This window comes from Falco biarmicus, chromosome 12, assembly GCF_023638135.1.
Source record: "Falco biarmicus isolate bFalBia1 chromosome 12, bFalBia1.pri, whole genome shotgun sequence".
Lineage (NCBI taxonomy): Eukaryota > Metazoa > Chordata > Aves > Falconiformes > Falconidae > Falco > Falco biarmicus.
In genome coordinates, this window is record NC_079299.1 from 8,220,776 (window position 1) to 8,247,992 (window position 27,217).

Sequence of the window (27,217 nt, forward strand, 5' to 3'; positions counted from 1 at the left end):
CTTAAGGTGATGGGTGTTTGGTTCTCTCGGTAATAAGTATCTTCTTTACAAAGCTGTGATTGAGACTGTGAAACTGCAAGCAGCATTGCAATTCAAGATGGAAAAGGTTATTCCATTCCTACGTAGCACTAGGCATATGTGTGTTTTTCTACTTGACTGAACAAATTAGATGGAGTTTAGGTGATGTTCAGTCTTGTAAGTAGACTGCCTTATAAATTGTAACTAGATTACTGGGAAGTGTTTTAGTATTTTATTGCAATTAACTATTGCAATTCTGTATATTAAAATAGTCAGCGTTGCCCAAATAGGATTGTTGGTATGTTGCAACATACTATGCTTTACCCATGGGCTCTCTCCTGTATCACCTTCTCTTCTGCTCTTAAAAGAATATAGGAAGAGCTTTATTTCCCTCAAAAATTCCCTCCTCTAAAGCCATTTATTCTGCTGCCCCCCCCCCCCCCTCCTTTGTCCTAAAGCCTAGAAATCTTAATAGCCAGGCTTCTGAGAACTCTAGAGTTTACTGCCTTGGTGCACAAAGCTAAAAATCTGATCTACACCCTACTAGAAAGATTCTTGGGCTTTCTGGCAGGGCATTTGCTGATAAATGTGGGAATTAGCAAAACAATGCACAGAACTGCCATGTGGTATGATCCAGTGTTTCTGGGTGCATGATATGTATTTTTTAATATGGTAGGTAATTGAAATGTAGGTGGATTAATGTGTATATAGTGAAGGATTTAAAATTAAATCGTTTTGAAGGGATTCTAACACACTTCTCAACTAAATATGAACTTAAAAATGGGACTATTAGATGACTTTTCAGGTCCTTTATTTCCTTAGGCTTCTATTTAAGAATCTGTGCATCTTGTGAGCAATGTGGGATATTGATTGGTCGTTGCATAGTAGTTGATGTACATACTTTGAACTAAATTATTCTTTAAAATGCGGTAGCTCTTGGGATATAGCTTTCAATTTTAACACTATCCATTTTTTTTAAACAAAACTATGCTACTTTAATTGAACAGACCTAAACCAGTTTGTATGTTCTGTTAGTTTTCCCAAATAATTGTAGGTTCGGACACGGAGTCCTGGGAAGCACTTTCCCTTGATACTGAGTATTGGAAACTTTTGCTGAAACAGTTAGAGGATTGTCTGATACTTCAAACACTACTGCATAGCAAAGTGAGCAGAAGGACAAAAAGAGTGTCGTCACTGCAGACTGAGCCTTTGGGCAGGCTTTCCGTGAAGAAGTTGCTTGAGGCTGGGAAAGGTACATTTTTTTTTTTCTCTTGGAAAGACGGGTGATTGTGTTTCTAGTAGACTTCTGAGCCATCCTTACCTACTTAATGATATACACTGCGCAGGAAATGGTTCTGCTCGTTACTTTTCTTAATTTAAAAACCAATGCAAACCACATAGAATACCGCTTTAAAGTTGTAAAAGGGTATTACTGTGAAGACTGCATTGTAAATGTCTGATCACTTGAATGGGAAGTTTTCTAATTGGTAGAGTTATTATGTAATTAATGGTAGTAGTTAAAACTTGTATCTCTTCTCTTGTCCTTTGATTCTGAATCATAAATCTTGTGGGACACATTGACTATACCTCATACTTTTTTTTTTTCTTTCTGTTTTAAAATGGCCTAGGAGGTATTGCTGACACTGTAGCAAAGTGGGTTTTTAAGCAAGGCTTCAGCCCTCTTGTACTGAATTTGGCCCAGCACAAAACCAATACGGATCGTACTGATGAATCTGTAGAAATGCATACCCCTATCTTTTTTGAGGAACCAGAAGAAGATGCAGGCTTGGAAACAATCCTAGGTAAGGAAATAACACAAATTTTTCAAATTCTAAATGCCTGCAGAGATGTTTTAGTTGCTACTATTGTGAAGTGGCAGAAACCAGAGTGGGAAGAGGTCTGTCCCGTGACTTTAGATTTTCTTTTTCTAGAGCTGCTGCAACTAGCGTATCAGCAGTTTCCATGTAGTCTTGAAGTGGATGTACTCCATGCACACTGCTGTTGGGAATATGTGGTGCAGTGGAATAAGGACCCAGAGGTAAAAAAATTTAATTTGCGGGGAGTAATGGTTAAGACCGGCTTAACAGAAGCCGTTGCACAAGTTTGTAATAGTTCATAAAAACTTTCGTTAAGAAGACTGATTTTGAAGGCATACTAGTTACCGTTTGTTTGTGATAAGTGGCAAGCAGGAGCTGATTTGAGAAAATGAATGCAGGGCCTGCGGCTGAATGGCACCTCACGAAGGTGACATACAGGACTGTACGTTCCTAAGCTACCAGATTCTCAAAACTGTAAATGTGGAAACTGCATTAAAATAAACAGTGTGAAGAAGGGTTTTGACTGTATCTTGGGCAAGTACAAAACAGTTTAAGTACTGCAAAAATAGTGATGAACCTTTCTTCTTTTCTAGGTATGTTAAAACAGACCACAGAATACTAGATTTGTTAAACTAGAATCCATTCCATTTAAAGTAGAAAGAAGGATTTCTTGAATATTCTTGGATTCCCTGGCCACTGCTTGGAATTGTCATAGGAGAAAGAAAGAAAAATTTCTTTCTTCCACTGCTGTCCTGTAGCTTCTCTAATATTGGAGAACGTTGTCCAAAGTTCTGATGATGATAAAATTGAAATTAGCATTCCTTAGATTTCTGCAGCATAACACCTTGCTATAGAACAGAAGGTTCCTTTGAGATTGTGAAAAACGTACTCTATCATTATGAAATGGAGTAAAAATTAATCTTCCTAGCACAAATGGATTTTGTATTTGAAAAGCGACTGTAGTCAGTGGAGGTACCTTTCAGCGAGGAGTATGTTAGCAGAACATATACTAAAACAAAGCCATGAAAATGGTGCTGAAATCACAGTGTGTTTGTTACTTTGCCATGCGTGCGTATGTTTGTCACGTAATAGCAGAAAAGATTGAAATATCAGAATAACTTACAAGTTTTGTAACTGTCAAAAAATAGTAGCTTTAAACTAATCTGCCTGGGCCCTTTAAGAATCAATAGTTTACATTTATACCAAGTTTTGAATAATCTATTAACTTGCTCTTTTACTTTTTTGTTTTACATAAGGAAGCATGTTTTCTCATTAGGTCCATAGATCATCTAAGATGCATTGTTAACGCTCACGTTCAGCATGGTAAGTATGAAGCTATTATTAAAAAATATCTTTGTTGAAATTGTAAAACAACAGAATAAACGACTGTGTTCAACTAGTGTGAATGTATACAGTTCATAGGTAGTGATAGCCATTTTTTCTAAATAAACCCTAACCAAAACAAAAAAACCCCCAATCCCCAACTGCTGACATTCAAGCTTTTGTTTTTCATGTTGAAACGCTGTTTCCATCAGAACCATGAAAATAAGTTGGTGAGATAAAGTTTTAATGTGTTTAAAACCATTTAAAATAAAATTGCTCTGAAACTATTTTTTTCTTGTATTTTAGTGACACGTGCTTCTTGCAATTACTCTTCATGCATTTCTTGATACTCTTGATTTTTGATGGATTTCTTGATACTTGATACTATTTTAGTGAATGTGATGACAATTGCCTTTTTTGTAGACTGTTTATGTGTACAAATAAGGTGCACTCTATGCGTAAACAACTAGTCTTAAACCTTCTTGCTTAGCACCAAAGTTTGTCCTACCTACAATGTTTAACCCAGTTTACATAATAATTTTAATCAGTGGTTCATCGCATTTCTGACTGTTATTTCATCACCGAGGTAGTCTCCCCCTGAGAAATCTGAAATCTAAAGTACCAAGTATAAAGCAGTGAGGATAACTTACAGTTCCTTCTTGTTTCGTTCACCATCTTTTTTTTAACTGCCCTCCCTGACTTAAAGAAACTTTGGCTTTTCACGCCATTGCTAGTAAGATCTCTTTTCTGTTCCTTTGGAGTTTACAAGCTTGCGATTGTTCTAGGTATTGCTCTGATGATGTGGAACACATTCATAGTAAAAAGGCTCTCTTCTGCTACGTATCTAATGGAAAAGGTGAGTGCAGTGTTGTGGCAGTATTTTTGAGGCTGAATTTTTATAATTAACTGAAAAATGAAACTAGTATTTTTAAACAATTGTTTTAAAAAGTCTGGGATATCTCCGATTTAAGCGTCAAAAGCCTGCTTATTTCATTTGTTATGTAGCTAACTTGGAATTGATGAAGGAATGCATATTTTAAAATATCAAAATCTGGAATGATCAACTATAGGCAGCTTTAAATCACAGCTAATCAGCACAGGCTGATGTATACTGAAGACGTGCAGTGTTAGCTTGTAGCTGCTAAAGAAAAAGTATTTGTGAAACAGTTTGAAACTGTGTATGTGTCTGTTTGTGTCATTTTACATCAGAAAACAATAAATAAGTTAGTGTTTTCTTTGTGCCTCTTTCCTGCTAAGTTATTGCCATGAAAGTTTCTGGTTCCCACAAACAGCAGCTTTTCCTAATGTGGTCCAAGTTTTGCGTGTACGAGTGCTTGTTTTTCAAAAGGCAGAACATTTTGCGGATGTTGTGGAGCGTTTCTGTCACTACCTTTGTGTAAATCAGCTTCTGTTCTAGTTGGCAGCTTGTTTGCTGTGGGGTTTAGCAGTCTTCTGTCCCTGCTGAGCTTCAGGTTTTTTCACGCTTAGAAATACAGCATGGATCTATTTATGGGAAGTCAGTTCTGTTTAGGACTGGAAGACAGCTTAGGAAGGAAGAGTACTGTCAGTAAGTGATAGATCTGTTTACATTGTGTAAGGGGAATCTGCCTGTTGGTTTGCTGGAGGTAGAGCAGCAGCCAAGTGTTTTTCAGTGTAGAAGTCCAGATGCAGAGAGAGAAGCATTGACAGTGATTTAACTGTCAATGATGGGGGCACCCCCCCCCCCCCCCCCCAACAAACAAACCAGCAAAGAAAACCCCACAAAACCCAGAAGGATTTGCTGTCTTGTCATCTTTTTTCCTTCTCCTTTGCTCCTCTCATCTTCTGCTTTTGCTTTTTGTTTAGCTCTATGAATTGGGAGACTGTCATCTTCCTCGTTCCTTTCAGCAAACAGGCTCAGTTGTAGTAGGTGTTTCTTCTGCAAAAACTCTTCCAGTTTTTCTGCATGCCTTTATGGAAATCCACCACCATTACTTCTGCCTAGATTAATACTCACAGGAGAAGAGATATAAAGGCTTTTATTAACTGTTTTTGCACACATCTGTTACCTTAAACAAATCTCATGTAATAACAAATGTTGCTATCTTTTTTTAATCATTACTTATGTATGCTTGAAAGCTGGGAGTTAGTCCTTTGGGTTTGTGTCATAGAAGCAGTAGCACACTCGCCAGCTTCTAGAAAAATAAAGTTTCCAAATCTGTCGGTACTCAGTCCCATAATGGACAGCTGAAAGTTGTCTTGAATTCAGACTTTGAAACAGGATGATGGATCACTTGAATTGGAGTTTAAATAATCCTGTAACTCAGGACCCTGGAATCTCACTTCAGCTGTTGTTTAGACTCTGCCATGCTGTTGTAATTATTTTATTTTTTTGTGCTATGGAAGAGAGAACTTCCACTTACGTGTATGTGCTTTGTCGTGTGCAGCACGTGATGCAATTTACAGAAATCGGACCTCCTAGTAACATTCCTAAACAGGGGATGATTGAGGTGTGTCTTCTGAAGAATTCAGACAGGCAAAGCATGGAAACCCCTTTAGAACTTTGTTATTAGACCTTCTCTATCTCAATGAAAAGTGCTGGAGCATTCACTTTCCTTTTCTTCTTCCCTTGTTCCCTAGTGTGTGTTTCTAATATCACAGAGCTAGAGCCATGTAATACCAAGTGTATTATAGAAATCACTGGGAATTTTTTAGCTGCCTTTGAGATTTGAATTGAGGACGTCGGGGACTTATTTCTAATCCTGGACTTCAAGAGGGATGAATTAAGTATGGGCATCAACAGTGTGCATTTCTGAGTTGTATGATCTGTCTCAAATCTTTTGCTGAAAGCAAGCTATGCAGTGTGTCACACTATGTAGCTGTAATGAACTATTTTCCCCCTCTGAATTAGAAAAATAGTAATAAAGGGTTAAAACATGGGGTAACGGTTACCTTATGATGAAAATTATTTAATTGTGCTGAATTATTATGTTTTATTAAACAGGTTGGAAAAGCTCCAAAGGACAGATTGTGCAGACGGGCAAGTAATACTACTTTTGTCTAAATGGAAGGAAAGAAATAAAAATGCCTTAATTTTAATACTGGTTTGTGATTTATTTCTGGAAGTTTCAAAAAAATTCAAAATACAGCCCTAGAGAAAATGTTACACATTTTAAGAAATGTAAATTAATCTTTATCTGACTAAGCAAATTAGAACAGTAGTATAACTTCAAATATTATAGAAGATAAGATTTCAGACTATAACATGACAAACTACTGTTAGTTTTCATGCGTAATTTCATTAGTTACTTTTTTTTTTTTTTTTGGAAGACACCCAGTGTGCTCAGAAAATGAAATTTACTAGACGTGATTACTTGAGGAATTCAGTCTTCTTTAGAGATACAGTATTATAAATGGCTACATTTAGCTTTATTCCTATTTTTTCCCATTATTTCTAATTAGTTGTACTTCAGCAAATATTTGTTTACCTTTAAATAGAATAGGTTAATAAATTGAGCTTAATGTGTTTTATGTCAACAACTCTTCTCAAACATACAGAGCTAATAAAAGCCTGTTTCAATTCCAACTGAAACGATTTAAACCATACTCTTTGTTAACAGGACGTAGGTATGGGTGACACAGCGATGACAGCTTTTCTCGGCTGCTGTTCAGATCTTCTTCAAACATTGCTGGAGGTAAATTTTTATTTTTCCTGTAGCAGGTAAGGAACTTCACATGTAAAGAATATTGTTATACAAATTTCTGCACTGTTCAATTCAGACAAATAGGAATGAACTTCTAGTCGATGTGAAATTTTCTTCTTAATTTCGCTCCAGAGAAGTTGTGATTAAAGCAGTGTCTTTTGCATAGAAGGCCGATACAGAGGACACTTTGCATGTGACTACTTTTCTGCGTTGCTCTGGCAGGCTGATGTTAGCAGCGACGAAATGCAGGCTCCTGTCTTAGATACCGAAGATGCTTGGGTGTCGGTAGAAGGACCAGTATCGATCGTAGAGCTAGCCCTTGAGCAGAAACGCATTCACTACCCACTTGCTGAACACCAGTTTGTGTTATGTACTATCTTGTATGCCATCATGAGGTTTTCTCTGAAGAGTGTGAAGCCTCTTTCGCTGTTTGATAGCAAGGTATGTCTTTTGAAAGCATACATCTTAATATTGCTATCCTTCCTCTTGCTATCTATAATACATGCTAGCGTTCGCTCTATTAATAGTTCATGCACAATTGTCTGAAAGACATTAGTTCACTGTGGTGCATTAATGAAGTTGTCACCAGAATTCAGGCTGAGACCCAAACTTGGTGCCTTTCCTTATGAATAAAAGATTTGTAGTGACCTCAGATGCATGAAAATCCGCTCCTTAATAATTAGCTGGCCTGAAAATACTGCTTCCTAAGAACACTGGGTGACTGTTTTTTTCTGGTGACTTTGAGAAGTGCCAGATCAGTCAAAACGTAACATTTCTGACCTTAAATATATATGTTAGTGTCGCTCTTGTATCTGTTATTGCTGGTGATTATTCCAGAATTCTGAGCATCTCAAAGAGAATAAGCAGCTTGTCATTTAGTGCATATAAACCACTTTTTAAATGCAGTGACCTTGTTTTTAATATTCATTACAATATATCTCCAGGAAAGCTTGACCCCGATACAAAGCAGGTACCACAGACTGAGCTTTCCTCCTCCTAGCCTTACCACACTACAATTTAAAGAAAAAAACAACAACAAAACAAAACCCACAGAGTACTGGTACAGACTTTCATTTAATTCCTGCTGTGGAAAAGATGATTTAGTCCTGCAATACTGTGCGGATTTCTTCTTAATGATTTACTGGAATATTAGAAGTGCAGAATATTACTCTGCTTTTGCCATAGGTTCTTGTCTGTGGGCAAGCTCTGATGAAGCAGTTGGGTCTGGTTTCAGCATTTTACCATAGATCAAATTCCATTGTTTTTATGCGCTTTTTTTTTTGCTTATCTGTTAGCAGAAAGCATTATACTACCTCTTGTCATTTAAGAATGCATATTACATCTCAGGAGTGAAATTAGATCCTGGTCCTGTGCCTCCTTTCTTTTACATACAACTCTTATTCTCAGCTGCTGCCTTTTTGCCTTCACTCACTCAAGATTTCCATTTGTTCTGTGAGCTTTATGAGACAATTTCTAGCAGGTCTTTAGAGAATCTTGGCTGATGGCTGAAAAAAGGGTTAAAAGTTCTGAAGGCCATTTATTACCTTATTTCTGACAAGGCAAGTCATTGTCTAGACTTACACGTTCATCACTGTCTTTTAACACAGGCGCTTTTTCGGTCCCAGTTTCCCTACCCCCTGCCTCAGTACGGAGCAGGAGTGCCAGAGATGCTTGGCATTGCACATGTCACTGCTGCAGCGTGATGGGCTGAAACAAGGGCTACCACGTGCCATCACTCAGGGCTTTACCTGAAATTTGATTCGTCTGGAGCTCCAAGAGACCATAAGATTCCTTACGGGTGTCAACTACACCAGTAGGGAACAGATGAAATGCATTTTTCTATCAGCTAGTTTCCATTTCTCTCTACATATTATGCTTGGTATGTTGGTCGAGAGCCAGGGACCGGGAAATAACATCCAAACTTCAGCTCCCGCTGGTAGTATATATCAGCTACCTGTAGTAGGCAGGCAGTCCGAAGTTTGAAAGCAAATCCTCGACATATTATGATTGCACGAACAAAAGTTTGGTTTTGTCCTGTAGCTTTAACTTACAATATTCATTTTTATCCTCCGAGAGAAATAGAAGATGCAGTACAAATTAAATGTAAAAAAATAAGTAGGCTTCTTAGCATTGGATCAAAATGGATTACTTGCATTCCCCTGTATCTCTGAGGCCTGTCTTTGTTTCTCAATTTTAGGGCAAAAATGCATTTTTCAAAGACCTTACTTCAATTCAGCTGCTACCTAGTGGTGATATGGATCCAAATGTGTTATCCCTACGACAACACGTAGGTATAAGTTTTGTACTGAAAGTTCTTAAACTTCTAAAATTTCAAATAATACTGAAGTAACCTGCAATTTTTGCTTCCAAGTTCTTGGTCAAAGTTGTGAGTGCAGTGGTTCAGGCACTGTGTTCATCACAAAAGGCCAAAGAAGTCTCAGAAGAGGAACTGTTTCCTTTTGAAAAGGGGAAGAATTGGCCAACTTTGGCTGTGGACCTTGCTCAGTATCTTCAAGTCTCTGAGGATGTGGTCAAAAGGCATTATGTCTGTGAGCTGTATAGTTATGGGATGGATCATCTTGGGGAAGAGGTAATAACAGCTTTTAATGATTTTAAGTCGATAACAGCATTATGTCAGATACTCTGCTAAAATTACTTTTTTCACTTACTTAAGATGCCTGGAAGGTTTAGGCAAGTATTATCAGGCTCAAAAAATCCCTAGGCTGAAAAAGCCAGGCTGGAAAAATACTTTTTCAAGACTGATAATTATCTTCATTTTATTTCCCAGCAAGAATCTGTGTATAGCAACTAGCAGAAACATGACAGGGAGTTGTACTACTGGTCTAAACCAGTATGGCTTTCCTTAGAAATTTGACTATATTTGATAGTTTCAGGAATCTGCTTTTTTTTTTGCCTGTTAATCTCTTATTTTAGGAAAAGTTTACCAGTCCTTGGACAAGAAAATCCTTCCCTTTCTTGAGGGGGGAAGCAAACAAGAGATTATATGGAAGTTAGGAATATGTTGTTGAACTTAACATATGTTGTAAAACCTGTCTCTTGTTCCTGCCCATTGCTGTGTACGGAGTAATTCTCTGCCTTTGTTCACACTTCTGCTGTTACGAAGCTTTTAGTAATGTGCTTTATTACAGTAACAGGTTACACAAGAAATAGCCTCCAAACTATTTGTCCTTTTAGTATTGAGAAGCTTCTTTTGATACAGCTTCTCCCTGTTTTTCTACTCTCTACTTCTCCCTGGTTTTCTGTTTTCAGGCCTACCTTCAGGTGGCTGACAAAGAAGTGCTTGCATCCCAGCTGCTTATACTGGCTGGACAGAGACTGGCCTTTGCTTTACTTCATGTGCAGACGAAGGATGGTACGGAACTCCTTGCCAGGCTTCCTCCAACACTGTGCACTTGGCTCAAAGCTATGGTAAGTTAAGCTCGATTTAGGAAAACGGGTTGATTTTCAGAAGCTTCTGTTTCCCAAGACAGAGATGACAGCTGAAGGGCCCTTTCTTACTAACAGAAACAAGATTTTGTTCTCATTTTTCCTGGTGGTAGTTCTGTTTCATGAAGGATAGAACACTTTCAGGGGTCAAAACATCAGCTTGAGTTGATAAACCTTAGTAATCTGTTTTATACAAGCTCAGGAGGATTTATATGCAGATGATCAGCTGTAACATTGCTCCGATTTGTTTATTCTTTTATATAGAACCACCGGGAACTTCAAAACGCAGAAGTGCCAATTGCAGTAACAGCCAAACTCATCAGCAAAGTCATGGAGCACCTACCGGAGAACCACGGGCAGTATAACCTGGCCTTGAACCTGACAGAGGCGGTAGAAGCCATCTCACAGTGACGCTTTCGGTTGGCGCGGTTCTGCTGTGTAGCGGTGTAATGCGTGATTTCACACGACTGAGGCTGAACTTGCACTGAAAGAAACTTCTTCTGTGTGGCTCTTGTTTAACAACGAAAAGAACAATGCATCCCATCCCAGAATTTCAGAAGGTAATTTTAAATTGGAGTATATTTTAAATTCTGCGCTAGTACAGAGATGTTTAGTTTCTAGTACACTTGTTAGTATCTGAAATGCTTTGTTATTTATTTCTGACTTGAGTGCTTTTTGCGGTAGTCTATCTAAATTGGATATATTTGACAGCAGTTTTAGTCCGTTTACAAAATCACATCTTGTGAAATTCTGTATTTCATGCTGGCAGTAACTGCTGCAGTTTCAATGTTCCATGTATGATTTATTTTTCCAAACGAGCTGTAGAATTACACCCGAGGAATAATAATAATAATAATGATAAAAAAGAGTCTCCGAAGTTACCATGTAAAGCCAATACTGCTTTTTCAGAAGCTAGAGCTGGTGTTGGGCTCGTGCCTTGTAACTGCATTGTAGGTGACGATGACAGCTGCACTAGACAGGGTGAAACGTGCTGGGGCCTTACGCACAGGGAGAACAGCCCGCGCTAGAAACAGCTGGGAAGGAGAATCCAATTCTCCAGACACAAATACGGACTCCTCTCGCAGGCCAGGTCTCCCCCAGTATTGTCTCTTAAGGTGCTGGGCTTCAGCTAAAACTGGATTTTCATCTCTCTCCTTTATTATTAACCTCTGCTGAGTTTAAGTAGGTCAAGGAACGTCTTACTGGAAGATCGTTCCCCCATCTTATCGCTGTAGAAGATGCAGTATGCTATAGATCTCTGCACATGTTAACTCGTAGTCAAAACCTGCTTTAAATAGTTGACCCAACTTCACTGAAGATCTATAGTACCCAGTACACTTTAGCCTTAAAAACCCTTTTATTTACAGTACCTACAGGGAATCATATAGTGAGTATCCTCACTATTGCGGTGGTATTAAACATGATTATCTTGCATCAGTTAGTACTGTTTACTGTCTACCTAAAGGAAGCCAGGAGAGAAAAATGAAATTGGTGTACACTTTTTGGAGTCAGCTGAAATTCCTAAGTCCATCGTGTAACCTGCTCCTCTTGCATTAGACGTAAGAAACAAAGTATTCCGCCTTGCTGGAGACAGAATTTGTTCTTACCTTTCTGAAGTATGTGCTGCTGTCATCTAAGGGTTAGACTCCCCCTAAAAACCAAACTGTTATGTAGGTGGCTTGTTCAACCAGCCTCCTTCACCTATTTGGCATTGCCAGTTCCTAATTACTGCACTTTAAAATGTAGCTGTTAAGGCTTCTTGAAGTTTTGATACTACACGAGATCATAGTAAAGAAAAGTAAGCGGCCAGCCCTGGTCTGTGTTTTAGGTACTTCTGTAGTGACTGCCCTAACTGAGGTTAAAACAGCTGTAGGGGAGAAATGCAAGGCAAGATTATACAGGAGACTTTACCTCCTTGCCTGACAGCACTTCAGACTTCTGCAGAAAGGAGTACGCTAGAGATTCAGTCATCATGAAACCCAGGGAAAACCAAAACTGTTTCTTAGTTGCATTACACTCCTGCATCCTGGGAGAGCTGTGGAAAGGATTTTACTGTAAGTGAGTATCATGTCAGAGCTGACCCACTACACCAATCAAATCTGTAATGTATTGTAAGTAATACTCTGTATATAGTGCTATTTTGTGTCTAATTTGCTGTGGATTTGTGTAAATTGATTAAATAAAATTTGAGGTTTCATTGTCTCTTCCTTCCTTTTAGGGAATGGTGGTCACTACCTTTTCTTCTTCTGTTCTGTTTTACAAGAGGAGCAGGCACTCCAGGGTAGAGAGGGACTGGTTCTCTGGGGTCCAGAGAAGCACCTGCTGGCAGTATAGAAATTAAACAACAGCTGTTTTACTGTGCAGTTCCACTTCAAGGGAAGTAAACTTTGAAAGAACACAGGCTGCTAAACCCAAGTAAACGGGTTATTTTGAATGACCCTTTTTATTAAGCTGAAAAGTGATATACACAGGTAGGTATATATACATAAGGTTCCCCCCAAACCAGCAGAAAACTCAGCCGGGGCTTAAGCATTTGGTTCTACAGGTTGCAGCACAGAGACCTTCTGGTTAGCCACCGCTCTTGTATACTACTCGAGACTTTGGAACAGCTTGTGCAGAAGCTTTTCATCTTCACGTGCTGCCTTTTCCAGCAATGACTTTCAGGCACCGTGGGCAGGGAGTGCTTGAGGAAGCGGAAGTGTATCTCCTGCAGCGAGGGCATTTTGCTTTGGCAGCGGGTAGGGCTATAACTTTATACGACGATTCTTCACGGATATCACCACCTGTTAAAGAAAGCGTTATTGCTGAGAGCGGTGCTCACTTCATGTGTATAGTAGTCAGCTCGTAGGTGTAGGTGTAGTTAGCAAAGCATGGTGTAGTGCAGAGAAGTACCACCTGCTTAGCGTAGTAGCGTGCCTGGGGTAGTTCTCTTACCTTCCAAGTTTATGAGGAAGGTCCCTTTGATGATGTTTGCATCTGCAGGTGTTTCTTTAGGCAGCTCGCTCAGCAGGGTTGTCTGGGAAGCCATCATTATTTCATTCAGCTGTGAAACACTAGAAGTTTCTTCAGCCTGCAGTGCCTAGGGAAGAGGGTTAATTTTCAAACTTGCAACCTGGTTTTGTTCCTTGACATCCCTCCCATAGAAAATATTAAAGCAAAAGCAGAACCACTGTATGTGGTTGCCACAGCTGTCACAAGGAACACAAGTTTGCTTACGCACACCTGTGCCTGTGTGTGTGTAAATATATGCATATATACAGCTCTGTGTACATCCAGCATCAAAACTGGGGTCCGCTGCTGCAAGCTCTAAAATACTCCGGTCTTCAAAACAGATGCTAAGACACCGGTTCCTAGTCAGCGTGGGTGATTTGAACCACGAGCCTAATTTACTTACTCCTGCCAAGAGGAAGAGTCCAGACTGGAACTACAGCATCTAAGGGTCCCTCTGCAGAAATTTTCAAGTTACTTTGACCCCCAGAGGAAGAAAGCCCATTACTTTGGGAAAGTACCGCCGGCGGCACTACAACAGGCGTTCTCAAGGAGTGCAGAGCTGGCAGTCACTACTAGCGTAGTCCAGGGGTCAGCACGGGGTCCGGTACCATCTAACACGTTAGGAAGCTGGATGACGGGGCAGAGCGTACCCTTAGCAAGTCTGCTGATGACACGGAGCTTGGAAAAGTGCCTGACGCAGCTGAAGGCTGCACTGTTTCTCGGGCTGGAGAAATGGGCTAGCAGCAATCTCCTGAAGTTCAGCAAAGGAAACTGGTGCTCAGTGACAGGAGCCAACAGACAGAAATGGAAAGAGGAAATTCCAGGGAAACACAAACCCGCTTTTTTTACTCTGAGGGGGGTCAAGCACTGCCACAGGCTGTGAAGCCTCCACCCTCCAGTATTCAAAACCCAACTGCGCAGCTGCTCAAGCTGACCCTGCCTGGGCTACACCATCACCAGCCATCCCTTCCAGCCTCAACTATTCTGCGATTTCCTGGCAAGTAACAAAGCAGAAGAAAGTTTACAGAAATTAGTATTTTTTGCACAGACAACACTATTCTTAGTTGCATCTTTTACCTCCATTAACTCAAACAGCAATCCGGGCTCAATTACAATAACGACTTCATATTCCAAAGCATTCTTGCCGGAGATGGACCCAAGGAAAGAGTCTCTCATTGCACATGCACCTTCTATTGCTTCCTCAATGCCGGGCTTCTTCCATGTTGAGCTTGCATTAATCCAGCCAGTACGAAACACACCCTCTGAGCAAACAAAAGAATTTTTAATTTAGTGTCTCTCTATTCATAAAACCCAATGGTGTACCTCTGCATTTGCATTCTTTCTAACTGTGTAATTAAACAGTGCACTAGAAGAATTGCTTAGAAATTATACGTGCTTTACCTTTCTTATAAGGGAGGTGCTGGAAAACCTCCTCTGCCAAGTGAGGAAGAATTGGTGCAAAGGATCGGACCACGACATCTAAAGTCTCTGCTAGCACAGTTTGGCACGAGCGCCGCTTAGGATCTTTTTCCTCTTCACAATAGAGCCTGCAAGACAGAGGTGAAAGCTGGAAAGTATTTGCACGTTCATGTTGCTGTTCTTGCTTAAGAGCCATAGTTCCAGGACTGCCACTGGAAGTGCAGAAGTCTGACCTAGCTTGCCTTTCTAAGGAAGTTTTCCTTAGCTGCCCTTCCTGGGCAAGCACAGTGGCGTGGGTACAGAACCATGTGCATATGCAGCCACGCTCCCTCATAGGAAAGGAGATTCTGTACGTGGCATGTTAATTTGCCTCACTTGTATGGCAGAGAATCTTTTCTCAGGGAGGCGGGTGAACCTGCAGCTCCGTTAGCCTTTTGCTCTGGTTCATCTATAAAATTCAGCATTAGGGCTTTTTTCTTTCCCCACCCTGCCCTTTACTTGCATTCTGAAAACTAAAGATCAGTATAACCTGCAGTCAGTATCATCTCCCTCCCCCGTGAAACAGCCCTTTCAAAAGTTACAAAGGTATCGGTCACATTCTTCGGATTCTTTACGTGTTTTTTAGATCAGTAAAAGACAGTCGGCTGCCCAGCTCAGTGCTCAAAGCCCTTCCCTCTGCCTTCCCGCGTTCAGATTCACTTGCTTCTGGGTAGAAATGCACAACCAAGAATCTATCTCTTAAAACTTCAGTTTTAAATGTCTACGCTTGATTACTTTGCAAAATGATTCAGTACCCCAAGTGGACAGAACACAGAAGCACGCTGATGACATTAACACTCAGCTGAGAGCAGCTAAGCTTTTGCCTGTGAGCTTTAGTGCACGAACACAGGATACGCAACTGTGAAATCTCCTCCGAGACACCCGCAGTCACTCGGCATTCGCCTGGAACGTTATTACCTCGATCTCAAACAGATTAACTTGTCTTTTCCCTTTTAAAGGCAGCAGTAATGAACTTACCTGTCTTTGACTGTGGTGAAATAAAAGTTAGACAGGTTTCTGGAACAGAACGCTTGCAATAGTCGAACAACTTTGCTATAATCATATTCTTTGTACGCCTCGGTAACCTGGGGGAGGAACAGTATATCGGTTTTCATCACGTGGCACATAATGACAACCTCTGATGAACCTGAACTTAAACTGTAAGAAGCAACACAAAGCCTTGGGAGAATCTTTTCTTTAAAGGTTGTTGGAGTGGAAAAAAAATATGGTAATTTGGTTAACAATTCGGACAAAGAAATAATTTCAACTCAAAATTTGAGGGGAGAGGACAGGGGGAATCCCAGAAATTCATGTCTGTATCTTCTCATCCAGCAGAATGGTTCTGAGTGACAGGAATGACTAAATTTTGGACTACAGAAGATTTCCAAAGCTCCAGAAGTTTTTGGTTTTGTTTTTACATTTTTAAATATCTTACTCTGTTTCTATAGACTTCTGATTTCAGGCCTTGGGCCGGGGGAGAGCGGGAAAGACTGGTCTATGTCAGAACCAAGTTAAGAATGTTAAAAACAAAGCCTTCCTCTCAAAACTTGCAATGTGCTTAAGGGAGTGCACATTGCATCAAAGAAACCTTCGTGGTAATCATTTGCCTACTTAATACATACTCTTTACTCATACTCTTAAAAGAATTTTCCCTAGAGGTATAACCCATGAAAAATGTTACACATACAGTCATCTAAAGACAATCTGCCCCTACCTTGCTGCCATAATCTTGCAATAAATGCAGCATGTATTGATCCACTATGTACATCTCTGAAGCAGGGATGGAATCGGTTTCTGGATTGAAGCCAGCCATGTTTCCCAGCATGAAGCGTAGTGTATTCCGAAGCTAGACAGAACCAGAAAAATCAAGCGTTAATGGTCTGCACTTGAGATGAAACACAAAATGGCAATATTCTATAATGAGTTAACTGAGGTTGGCTGTTTTTCAAACTGGTTGGTTGAACAGTTACAAAAGCATCACGAAGTACATAGGCCAAAACTAGTCTTTTCCTTAGCACGCTTTACTATTTGTTCCACAGATGCAAAAAGCTGTAGTATCTGCCTAAATGAGTTTGGAAAAACCTTCCTTAGTCTAAAGATTGAAGAGCTTTGCAATGAATCCTGCTCAGGCAACACAAAACCAAACACAAAGAGGACCCGTCGTTAGAATGACAAGTGTTAGCATATTGGGCTCTCACCTTGTTGATATCATCTCTTGCAGCATTAAGTACAACGGGCCCAATCAGAACCTCCGTAAAAACATTGGATTCTGCCACCCACCAGCGAAGAACATCGGCACCGTATGGGGGATCCTTGGTGTGATCCTAAGCAGAGACAAAGTCACATGAGCAGGGCTGCAGGGGGTCCTGCAGCATGGCGAGCAGCGCAATTCCGTGTCGTCAGTGCTGCAAACGTATCCCTACGTGTGCCCAGAAGGCCCCTGTATTTGGAGGCCTTCACCCTATTTTAGCAAGATTTACTGTTAAGCCAGGGCCACAATATACACTCACAGCAGCCTGTGTACAGGCAGTGCTAGAACCCAGGTAAACTGAGATAAAATCCTTCGAACGCTTAACATAAAAATAGCAGTGTTAACATCTAAGACTACATACATTTTTTTCACCCCCTTCAGACTGTTTTCCACCCTGTTTTCAACCCTGAAAACGGCTTCTCTCCATTTTGGAAGAATAGTAACTATTGTGAGTTTATTGAATCAGATAAGCGAGTCTTTGTAAGGATGGATTCTTTCGTCTAGAGAGTTGCAATATCTGCTTAACAGCCTCAGAAAGAGTGACAGCAGGACTGGGGAGGGAAAAAAATTCAGAGCATCACCTGCAGTGCAACCTCCATGACCAGGGAATGAAGGACATTTCCAGAGTCAATAAACAGCTTAGGCTGAGAGCAGACAGACTGCTGGGGTGCAGCCACTACTCTGACTGCTCTGCTGCTAGGCCCAGCTTGTGGGTTTCAGTCAGTTTGAAAGCAAAGGTTAATTTTTTTTAAATCCCCCCCATCGCTCCCTCAGCAGTGTTCCCAAGCAAAAATGAACCATTCTACATCCTCTATATAATGTGTTTTCTTTTCTCTTAGCACAGAACAAAGGCGTGGGGTGTGTTTGGCACTCCAGCCAAATGGAATCGCGGTGTAGCTGAGGTCTTTACAAAAGCCTTACAGAGTTCTGCTGTAAACAGGATAGATGTTTAGTGAAAAACAAGGCACAAGACAGCTGCAGAATCTGGCAGTGAAAAACTGTAACTAGGATTTATAAGAATCTCATGAGTTCAACTTACTTCGCCTCCATTGATAACTACATCAGGGTCAACCACGTTGCCAATAGATTTAGACATCTTCTCCCCTTTCTCACCAAGAGTAAATCCATGAACTACCAGAGTCCTGAAGAACAAATTTCAGTGTAAAACAAAATCCCAGTGAAAAAAAATAAATAAAAATCTATGTTAAGAATAGGTTTCTAATGAGGGTATTCCTAAGTCAAAACATACACAAATCCTCTATCTTGATAAGCCTAAGACTTCATCCGTTGAGTTGAACCAACCATGAGTATGCTGTACTACTGCCCCAAGTAGTACATACAACTTCATTTTCCTTATTTAATTTTGCTATGCGAGCAACAGATTGTTTGCAGATATCCAGGGCACACGTATTTCAAATGAATTGAAGACCGAAGTAGCGTTTGCTCTTTAAGCCAATACATTGCCCAGATTACGCAGCCTCCTTGCAACCAGGCCACGTTACCCTTCCCTTCCCTTCCATCTTCCAGGGGACACACGGTACGTCCCCAGCTCCGGTACAAGATGTGCACCCAGTGATTCTGAATTCCTTACAACCTCACGTTCAATTCACAAGTCAACGATCTTAAGAGATTTTCATACCGCACCTCCCATAATAATCCCTTTGATCACGGGAGTGGGAGGGATGGCAACAGAACAGAGCTGTATCTGATAATACAATAGGATATACCTCAGTGACTGAGAAAGAAAACATCTATTAAAATGATGATGGAAAAAAATGAAGCAATAAATCCATTACCATCTAATCCGAGAAAAACTTTATACTGAAATCAGATACTTAGTAACTGCTTGATTTCTCTTATTTACACACTGCTGCCCACACTATCAAAAGCCTGATACTTAATAAATAAACTGGCAATGTGTTTGCAATTCACACACTTACTTATATGGTGCTTTTTTCCTTGCTGCCACGCTAGTTAATAGAGAGGATTGAAACCAACCTCCCAGCTGGTCTTTTCCTTCAAGGTATGTATCTGCTCTTTGCTCTGCACCTTTAAAACCAGAAGATTTTGTTTTAAGTATCAACCTATATCTTCAAACAATTAATACACTTAACAGAAAATCTTTGAAAGCGATTAGTGAAACTTACTCTGCTCTTTCTAAACCCAGTAGGTAAGTTGCTTTTAGAAATTGTGTAGAGTTACTCGGAAATGACACAAGCGATTCATTAGTATCAGATTTTTTTTTTAAATCCAAGACTCACTGAACCCCAAAATGTATACGCTTGCTTTCACCCAAACAAAATAATAAATTATGAAAATAGAAGCTAACATGCTCAGAGCACTTCATAAGAAGTTATCAAAATACTTCCCAAGTACTCCTAAAGAAACCGAAGGACCCAAGAAAAGATCACATGATTTGGAATTAATAAAAATCTATGCTGCAACCTGAAACTTCACCAGTTGGGAATTACTCAGGATCCAAGTCACAGATGTAACGTGCCTGACTAGCCCGTGTAAGGCATCAGGTATTTTCAGAGGAGACCAGGAAGCTTTGGCAGTGACCGCAGCTCACCTGCAACAGAACTTGTATTTCTGATCACTGGTGTTCCAGGAAAATTAAAAATTTCAGAAAATAAGGGTTAGGACAACACGGGAATCAGAAAGCCTGTTGTGGGAGACAGGGGTGTGGAAAAGCCTGGCTTGTTTAGCTTATCCAGGCGAAGCCTGAGTGGAAATATTACTCCCTATAACTACACAAAAAAGAGGAATGCTAGAGAAGAACAACTGGAGCTAATCAGTACTGCTGGCATCAGAAAAAAAGATAGTGGGCTACAAGGCACATAGTCTGGGTATTAACTGATTGCATATTGCAAACAGAAGAGCAAACCCAGCTTTCCCACAGGATTGAAAGAGGGCAGCAAAGTTTTAATCCCTTTGCTGGTGGCATTCAGCCACTGTACAAAAAAGGTACAAGACTTGTTGACTCAGGAAGTCCTTCCTCATCCTAAAACACCCCGACAGGTTGCCATCAGAGTCGGAAGAGAGTAACATGGAGCACAGCAGAACACGCAAGTCAAAGTCTACACATGTGCCACGTTACACACATCTTTGGCAGGAATGCAGTTTTGACTTGGAGCTGGTGGCGTAATTTTCCAGATATTCAGACAAAAGTAGTTTCTCTACTCAGTTCTTATCTACTAGCTCCTTTTATCCTCTTCCTAGGACCCCTGAGACAATGCTTCTTTCTACTGCTGACACACTGGATTTATTTGTTTAACTTCATGGAAGTTTCGATATTTAGATCCATCCTGCAATAAAAGGAAGTTCAACATTACAAAGGTCAAGGCCATACGGTGCCAGCTAGCTCGGGAAAAACGTGTGGGTGGGTGTTATGGTTTTTAAACACATTTCTTTATTTCTTCAAGAAAATCTACAAAGAGTTTGGGGGTTAAGAATAGAGTAAGTAGGGATCAGCCTTTGCGTTGACAGACTGCAAAAATATTTATAAGAACAAGATTACAAAAAAAAAAAAGGAGTATTTGTGGTGAGGAATAAAATAATAGTGGAAAATCTGTAACAACACATTTGTTATTTACAACTAGTTTACTAGCCACTGGTTTTTAGAGAAGTGAACTTTTCATGGAAATGGCAGTAATTACAACTTACAGGAGAGAAGAATTTAAACAAACAACTGATGACAAACAGCAAACTGTATTGGTCTTTTCTGACGGGAACTACATCTGGCAGGCTGGCTAATGTAGCTTACAAACTTAATGGAGGCCTGATGAACATTTTATCTCTGCAAAATACAAACATGGGTTTTGCCTACACAAAGCCTGCCTTTGAAGTAGCTCCCCTACCACAGTTTCATGAAAGTTGCAATGGTTATATATAAATTAATTAGAACAGTATGCAAGTTTCTTTGTAACTGGAAGAGTATGTCCGACAACCCAGAAGAGACTTTCCAGTTGTTTATTTTACACCGAGGTACAGTACATAGGTCATTAAAGAGAATTACAATTTATGATCCTTCTGGTTTAGATTTCAAGATTCCATATCTTTGATCTCACAGACTTTGCCTTTTAGATTAAACGTATTGTATTTTAATGCCAGGAACGAATCAGCTAAGATAAATTCAAGTCACTCAGTCAGCACAAAAATTTTAACTACTTAAAGATAGGTAAGTTGTAAAATAATCACATTCATTCAGTTAAATATTACTCAATAAGATAGGGAAAAATGTTATGATGTTGAGAACTACCATCATTGTGATACAAAACCATGGGTAAAAAAAGCTGTGTGACTTTTCCCAATGGCTTAACACGCCACAGTAGAGTCCCGTGTGCATTTTTACACGAAATATTTTGAAAACTAATAATCTCAAGGTGGTAGTGCAGCTGGCACTCTGCCCATAAGGAAAGCATCAAGACCTGTAGGAGAATTTTAAGACAGAATTCTCTAAAGTGGATACTCCAAAGACAGCTACTGAAATTCAAAAGGCTGAACACAAACTGCACTTCAAAGCAAGCAAGAAAGAAAAGTCCGAGGCACCACAGCGTGGTGTATTCAAAATTAGCAAGTGCTTTTGAACCAGGTTTTGCTATTGCCACAGCCTCTTTTTGGAGGCAGCGTATTAACACTCTTCTACCTCACAGCAATACTGTGTATTATTATCATACGTTATTCATGCATGAAGCATTCAGACTTAAATTTTAACATTGCACAAAAGAATATGGAAACCCTTCTTTCCAAAAATATCCGAGACGTGTAGCAAGAAACAGGATTAGAGAGCACAACAATAAACTGTTCAGTGAAAACAGCGTTAGGCAAACAGAGCACTAAACAAGCAAACAGAATTCCCAGAAAACTTCAGTAACAGTGAGTTTTTCAGAGCACGTTGCACTTGCGGATCTGCTCTCAATGGTGCGAGTGGGGTAGGTATTTATTTTATTTTACACGTAATCTAGTTATAACTGTACACTTTTGGGTTTGTGACTGCGGTTGCTAAATTTTAGATCTTAGTGTGTAAGTTGCACTCTCCTACCTGCCACCCTGATGATGCAGAACGGTTTGGTTAATTTGCCATTTAGCTAGAAGTGGTACCTTGGACAGACCTAGGCTGGAAAAAGGAAGCCAACCATAACTTAATGGAAAAAGAACAACTTTTAAGTAATTTCCATTAGAACTATCCCCCGCCTCTGGTAGGAAATGCACCAGGGAAAGCGTTACAAATACAACTGTATCCACACAATCTAGGGTTTAGGTCACTGAGCTTGCTGTCACTGGGCAATTCCTTTAACCTGTTCGAAACACTCATATGGCAGAATTTCCCTCTCTCCTTCCTCCTCCTTGTGTCCTTCCCAACCTGCCATATTTTTTGGAAGCAATCTGTGCAGCCATCAGCTAAAGGGGTGAATTTTGTAGCTGCTGCATCTTATTTAGCAAGCTTGGGCACAGCTCGCTAAAGTCCAGTGAGAGCTCAGGCCTAAGCTCCCCAAGGTGCAGAGACACTGGAGAGAACAACTTATTTTTGCGAGAGTGGAACTGGCAGGGAAATCTGCAACACCTTTTATTCCTGCTGGTTACTAACAGACAGATCATTAATTTATAATTTTCCATAGCTCGAGTTCACGGTAGAGAGAAACAATTGACCATTATTCTCAGTTTTAGCCATCTATTCTACTCTCCAGTTGCCCTGGACTTAACTCACACGCTGTGAAATAGCCACCGCCGTGCACGACACTGTCATCAGAAGGCAAGCAAGAACCGCTGCTGTTATCGCTGATCTCCTGCCACAAACCCACCAGGCAGCAGTTTACAGGAGCATGCCAGCTTCCATATGCCTCTGTGCTTTCATGAGTTTGAGCCATGGGAAGTTCTTCCTGGTATGACATCCTTTAAGCAATTTTGGATTTGTGTATTTCATCCGTTTTCCCCCCAAAAGTACTTGGGAAAAGAATCCCATCAGTTTGTTTGTAAGCCTTGCCAATTATTTTTAAAGAAGCAGGAAGAAGTTCTGCAAAAAGTTTGAAAAGCTGGAGCATATTGGGAAATATAAACCTACTAATTCAACAGCTTCTCTTGCAAAGTGCATTTTTTCAATAAAAGATAAATTAAAAAAGTAATTTCATATGAATCACTGAGACTGTACTTCCACTTCTGGCAGTGGCTGGGAGCCTCAATTACATAGGAAAAAAGGTAATGCGACTTCCGTGCCACTTCTGAAGATAAAGGGGCTTGCGAGGTCACACTGTTAGTCCTTCCCCCGGCTTTTGAACCTGTGAGGCCACTCCAGTCACGTCAGACAGCAAAAGCAGGCGCCTTACACACACCAAGTTCCAGCAAGTTTCATGAAAATAGCTGACTAGGTAAAGAGGAACTTTTAATGGTTCCATGAAAGAAGAAGTCTGTACTGTGAAAGACCCAACGTTTATTAGACATTACAGAATCCATACGGGAGCCTTACATAAATGAACAGTGAATCAAGAGTATAGATTCTGCTGTTCCTTATAAAACAGGATGCCTTTCTCTACACAGGATTAGAGGTAGTTTTCGCATACTGAAGTGTTAAGCCCTTAAAGCACGCAAATATGTAACTGTGCATAAAATACCACTACTTTGTTTTACCTTTCAAAACCAAACCAGGAACATTTTGAAAAGTTTGAACCTTAATATATGTAAAATATATTTAAAAATACATGTTTGCTGATGGTACTGTTGCCTGAACACGTTGCTAAGAAATAAAACCTCTGGTAGTAACGTGTTTTATAATTCAACAAGATTGTTATCATGCAATTGTGTACTGAGGGATTAAAGTCCAACAGACTTGATGTAAAGGACCAGACTCCTCCTTTAGAAAGGACTCCCAACTTCAGACTACCCTCCAGGCAAACAGTGTATATTTCACATATTTTTATAGATCTGCTGACTAGAAACTACTGGCAGTAGGATCTTTATATAGCATATAGCAAGCATAAATATTTTAAGCCACAATATACTGCTTTAGTTACTGAAAGTAATGAGAAGTGAAAAAAGTACACCTATGCTGTTATAATTATAAAACTCACTTAGATTCAACAAATGATCTCAGTTTTGTTCTGCTTCAAATAGCACGCACAAGCAAAAAGTGAAATTTGTTAACTGAAAATAATTTAAGAGTTACTAGCTAGCAGCAAAGTACCTTGGCCATTTGTGTCGCGAAACTTAAAACAAACATGCTCTGATTAGAAGATATATGGTATACCACATGGCCGAATCAGTCAGAACGGAATATTAGAAAAATCTCAACCTCAACTATGCTGAAAATGCATTTGCCAACATTTAGTCCTTATCTTTACAAGCAAGAGCAGCTACACCAGAAGCCGTAACAGGTTTGCTGTTGGCATAACCTAGTTCAGTTTTGCTGATACTAACACCATCGTGCAAAACAATTATATTTTGTTTTCCAAGTATTTTAAAAGAAAGATCAACATATTAATTCTGTACCTTCCAAAACATGAGCCCAGGAAGTTCCACTGTCAAACCAGATGTCTAGGACATCCTGTCCCTTGACGTAATCCAAAACATCATGACCACCAGCCTACAGGAGAACAATTATTAAATAACGCAAACAGAATACTCTGTAATGCTTGTCAAAACTAGAAATGAAGATTTGGTTTTTGGACCAGTTTTGTACGGGCTCTGCTACCAATTTTGTGAGTGATCCAGATTATTTTGTATCAATTTTTCACAACAGTTTTCAGATAATTACTGATGAAAACCCAAAACAGAACAAGGAAAAATTACCAAAAAAATGGAGATGGCAGAGTAACACTACAGTTTGTGTGCTAGCTTAAGAACACAATTGTTAAAGGAACAATAAAAAGTTAGGAAAAACTAAATAAAATTTCTAATCTATTTTAATGATATTTAAACAGTTGATATATATTTGGCCTCATAATTTGGTTTATTAGGATGCCACTTTCCTCCTGAACTAAAAGGAGGAGGATGGAGTTCTCTGCCTGTGAGAAAATCTGATTGTGTGTATTCTGCCACGCTCAGATTTCACTTGCTGAATAGTCTTTTCACAGGACACCTTCTCACGAAGGTACAAGATTCAGAAGGATCATGGGAGCAGATGAAAGTTTTATATTATTCCCCATGGCTGAACTGTCTTGAGCGCCTTCTGTATTTGAAATTACCTTCAATTCAATTAGCGTCACAAAATTACCTTTGCTACAGCTTCTTTTGATAGTAGTTGTTCGATAGGGAGGGTCCACCATGCATCTGTTCCTTGCTGCTCCACTATTTTGATGACATCTGTGATAGTGTCACTGGGTTAGAAGGAAAAAAGACATTTATGAATTGATGAGTTAATCATACCTTTCTACAAGTATCCCTGATCCAAAGCGGTGAGATATACTGATAAAGAGATAAAGCTATTTAAACCTGTGATTTTCCAGCTTCTAATCCAGACATGACTCCACAGAGCTTTCTGCCTGTATTAAGACTTCCTACTTTGGTCTTCCAAGATGGGTAAGGTTGTGCAAAAACTGGACATATAGAAACCCGCATGTATCCAACGCAGCTTTTTTCTGCAAAAACTCAGGAACTGGGCACTCAGAAAAGATGCCCGCAGCTTAAAACCTAAAATCTACTGCACTTGCTATTTCTTGACCTTGAATTTAAAGAAACTAAACAACTATTGCCCTCCCTAAATATTTGCTCTCTTTGACAACAGGCTTCTTTTCTCCACTGGGTAGAGACTTTGAGAACTCACGTGGAAATGCAGTTAGTAAACTGCAGAATTTTGAGTAACAGGCATATACATTAGACTTCTGGTTGCCTGGATTCCCCTTTTTAGCAATTTATTTTTTAAATGGCAAGAAACACATATATAAATATATTAATTCCAATAATGTGGGAAACTGAAACTTATGTGCCCAGTAGAGGAATGATCATTCCACATGCAGTCTGAAGGCAATATACGAGTTCATATGGTATAGTGCCAGCCAGGACAAAGGTACTGAAATAAACAGATACTACAGAAATAAGAAAAATAAACCCCCCAAAAACTAAGCGCTTTTTCTGATGTGAAGAGATAATGCAAGCACAAGGCATGCAGTTCTGTGCACTATTTGTGACAAATTCAATCATGGTCCCCAGTAGGTAAGGCTATGGGGAATTGATTTTTTTCTCTCATTTAATGCCAAGCCTAGACATAAATTAAGATAGCTTAAAAACCGAAACAAACCCCACAAGTCTGACTCACAGAGCACTGACTAAAGAGGTGATTTTTAAGGCATCTGCTGTATTCAGGGAGTACAGCAGATCATCGTGAACTGCCAACTTCAAACTAAAACCACTACGTTACCCAAGCCACCAGAGATTTGTTTTTAACTTGAGAAATGAAGACTTAACTAATTAACTAACTTCTTGATACGGTATTGCAAAAGGGGAAAAAGTAAACCAGCGATCTAACATATTTTTCTTGAAACCACAAAAGGCAGATGATCTAACTTCTTTAGTATCATCACTGAGTTTTGCATCTGGACTTCAGCACAGTATTTTTTCTGCGCTGCTAGTAAGTTGAGCTACATCACTACAACATTTAGCGGACTCTTACACACAGAGTTGAAGCATAAAACTCCACGTACTCCAAGAAGATGAAGAACAAATTATTATTTAATTGCATGACATGAGGTGCAACAGCAAAAATACATGCAGTTTTGCTTGTAATTGTAGGAATAACATTGCAATGATAGACCAACAGTTTTGGATTACTCAATCAATCACAAATTAATCAATTTACTTTTCAAAGTAAATTCCTGTAGAACACGCCAGAATGTTTTCTGGAGAGAAAACCCACTAACCAATAACACTCACAAAGCGACAGCCAGCCAGCATACCCCCGCCATTCTGACCCTTTCAGATGAGAACGGGTATCGTTCACCTTCTAGTTTAATTATGATAGGACACAATTTATGGCTTTTTAATATATCTGCAAACATTTATCTTGGTAAAACAACATTTAGGAGCCCTGGTTCTGAATGGTATCTTTTCCTTTCAGAAATATTTGTACAGAGGCCTATTTGCCTGTATTTCCAGCTGTGAAATGTTACTTCTCCAAGACAAAAGCAAACAACAACTCCAGTCCTGATAGATAACTGCTGAATAACCCTTACGCCTTGCCTCCCTCAGGCTAAACCTTCAAATTCAGAAAGCTGCCAGGAAAAAAAAAATAATCCAAC

General features: G+C 39.7%; 2 protein-coding genes across 5 annotated transcripts in view; one reads left to right on the forward strand and one right to left on the reverse strand.

Annotated features, from left to right (window-relative positions):
- RAB3GAP2 (RAB3 GTPase activating non-catalytic protein subunit 2) overlaps positions 1–12,485 on the forward strand; it is a 49,111-nt gene extending 36,626 nt beyond the window's left edge. For all 3 annotated transcript variants that reach the window (XM_056357211.1, XM_056357213.1, XM_056357212.1), the window contains exons 24-35: positions 1,054–1,270; positions 1,647–1,820; positions 1,950–2,056; positions 3,092–3,158; positions 3,944–4,014; positions 6,142–6,177; positions 6,758–6,832; positions 7,064–7,282; positions 9,039–9,128; positions 9,213–9,431; positions 10,112–10,270; positions 10,553–12,485. In XM_056357211.1, the coding sequence (XP_056213186.1) occupies positions 1,054–1,270; positions 1,647–1,820; positions 1,950–2,056; positions 3,092–3,158; positions 3,944–4,014; positions 6,142–6,177; positions 6,758–6,832; positions 7,064–7,282; positions 9,039–9,128; positions 9,213–9,431; positions 10,112–10,270; positions 10,553–10,699 (1,581 nt within the window). In that variant the 3' untranslated portion in view covers positions 10,700–12,485. The remainder of the gene's footprint in view (positions 1–1,053; positions 1,271–1,646; positions 1,821–1,949; positions 2,057–3,091; positions 3,159–3,943; positions 4,015–6,141; positions 6,178–6,757; positions 6,833–7,063; positions 7,283–9,038; positions 9,129–9,212; positions 9,432–10,111; positions 10,271–10,552) is intronic.
- A 227-nt stretch (positions 12,486–12,712) lies between these two features.
- The window catches only part of IARS2 (isoleucyl-tRNA synthetase 2, mitochondrial), a 38,693-nt gene continuing 24,188 nt past the window's right edge, over positions 12,713–27,217 (reverse strand). For both annotated transcript variants that reach the window (XM_056357215.1, XM_056357214.1), the window contains exons 13-23: positions 25,198–25,300; positions 24,474–24,567; positions 18,929–19,037; positions 18,028–18,130; positions 16,936–17,061; positions 16,452–16,583; positions 15,716–15,822; positions 14,681–14,826; positions 14,357–14,541; positions 13,223–13,367; positions 12,713–13,071 (exon numbers count right to left, since the gene is read on the reverse strand). In XM_056357215.1, coding sequence (XP_056213190.1) covers positions 12,920–13,071; positions 13,223–13,367; positions 14,357–14,541; positions 14,681–14,826; positions 15,716–15,822; positions 16,452–16,583; positions 16,936–17,061; positions 18,028–18,130; positions 18,929–19,037; positions 24,474–24,567; positions 25,198–25,300 — 1,402 coding nt within the window. In that variant the 3' untranslated portion in view covers positions 12,713–12,919. The remainder of the gene's footprint in view (positions 13,072–13,222; positions 13,368–14,356; positions 14,542–14,680; positions 14,827–15,715; positions 15,823–16,451; positions 16,584–16,935; positions 17,062–18,027; positions 18,131–18,928; positions 19,038–24,473; positions 24,568–25,197; positions 25,301–27,217) is intronic.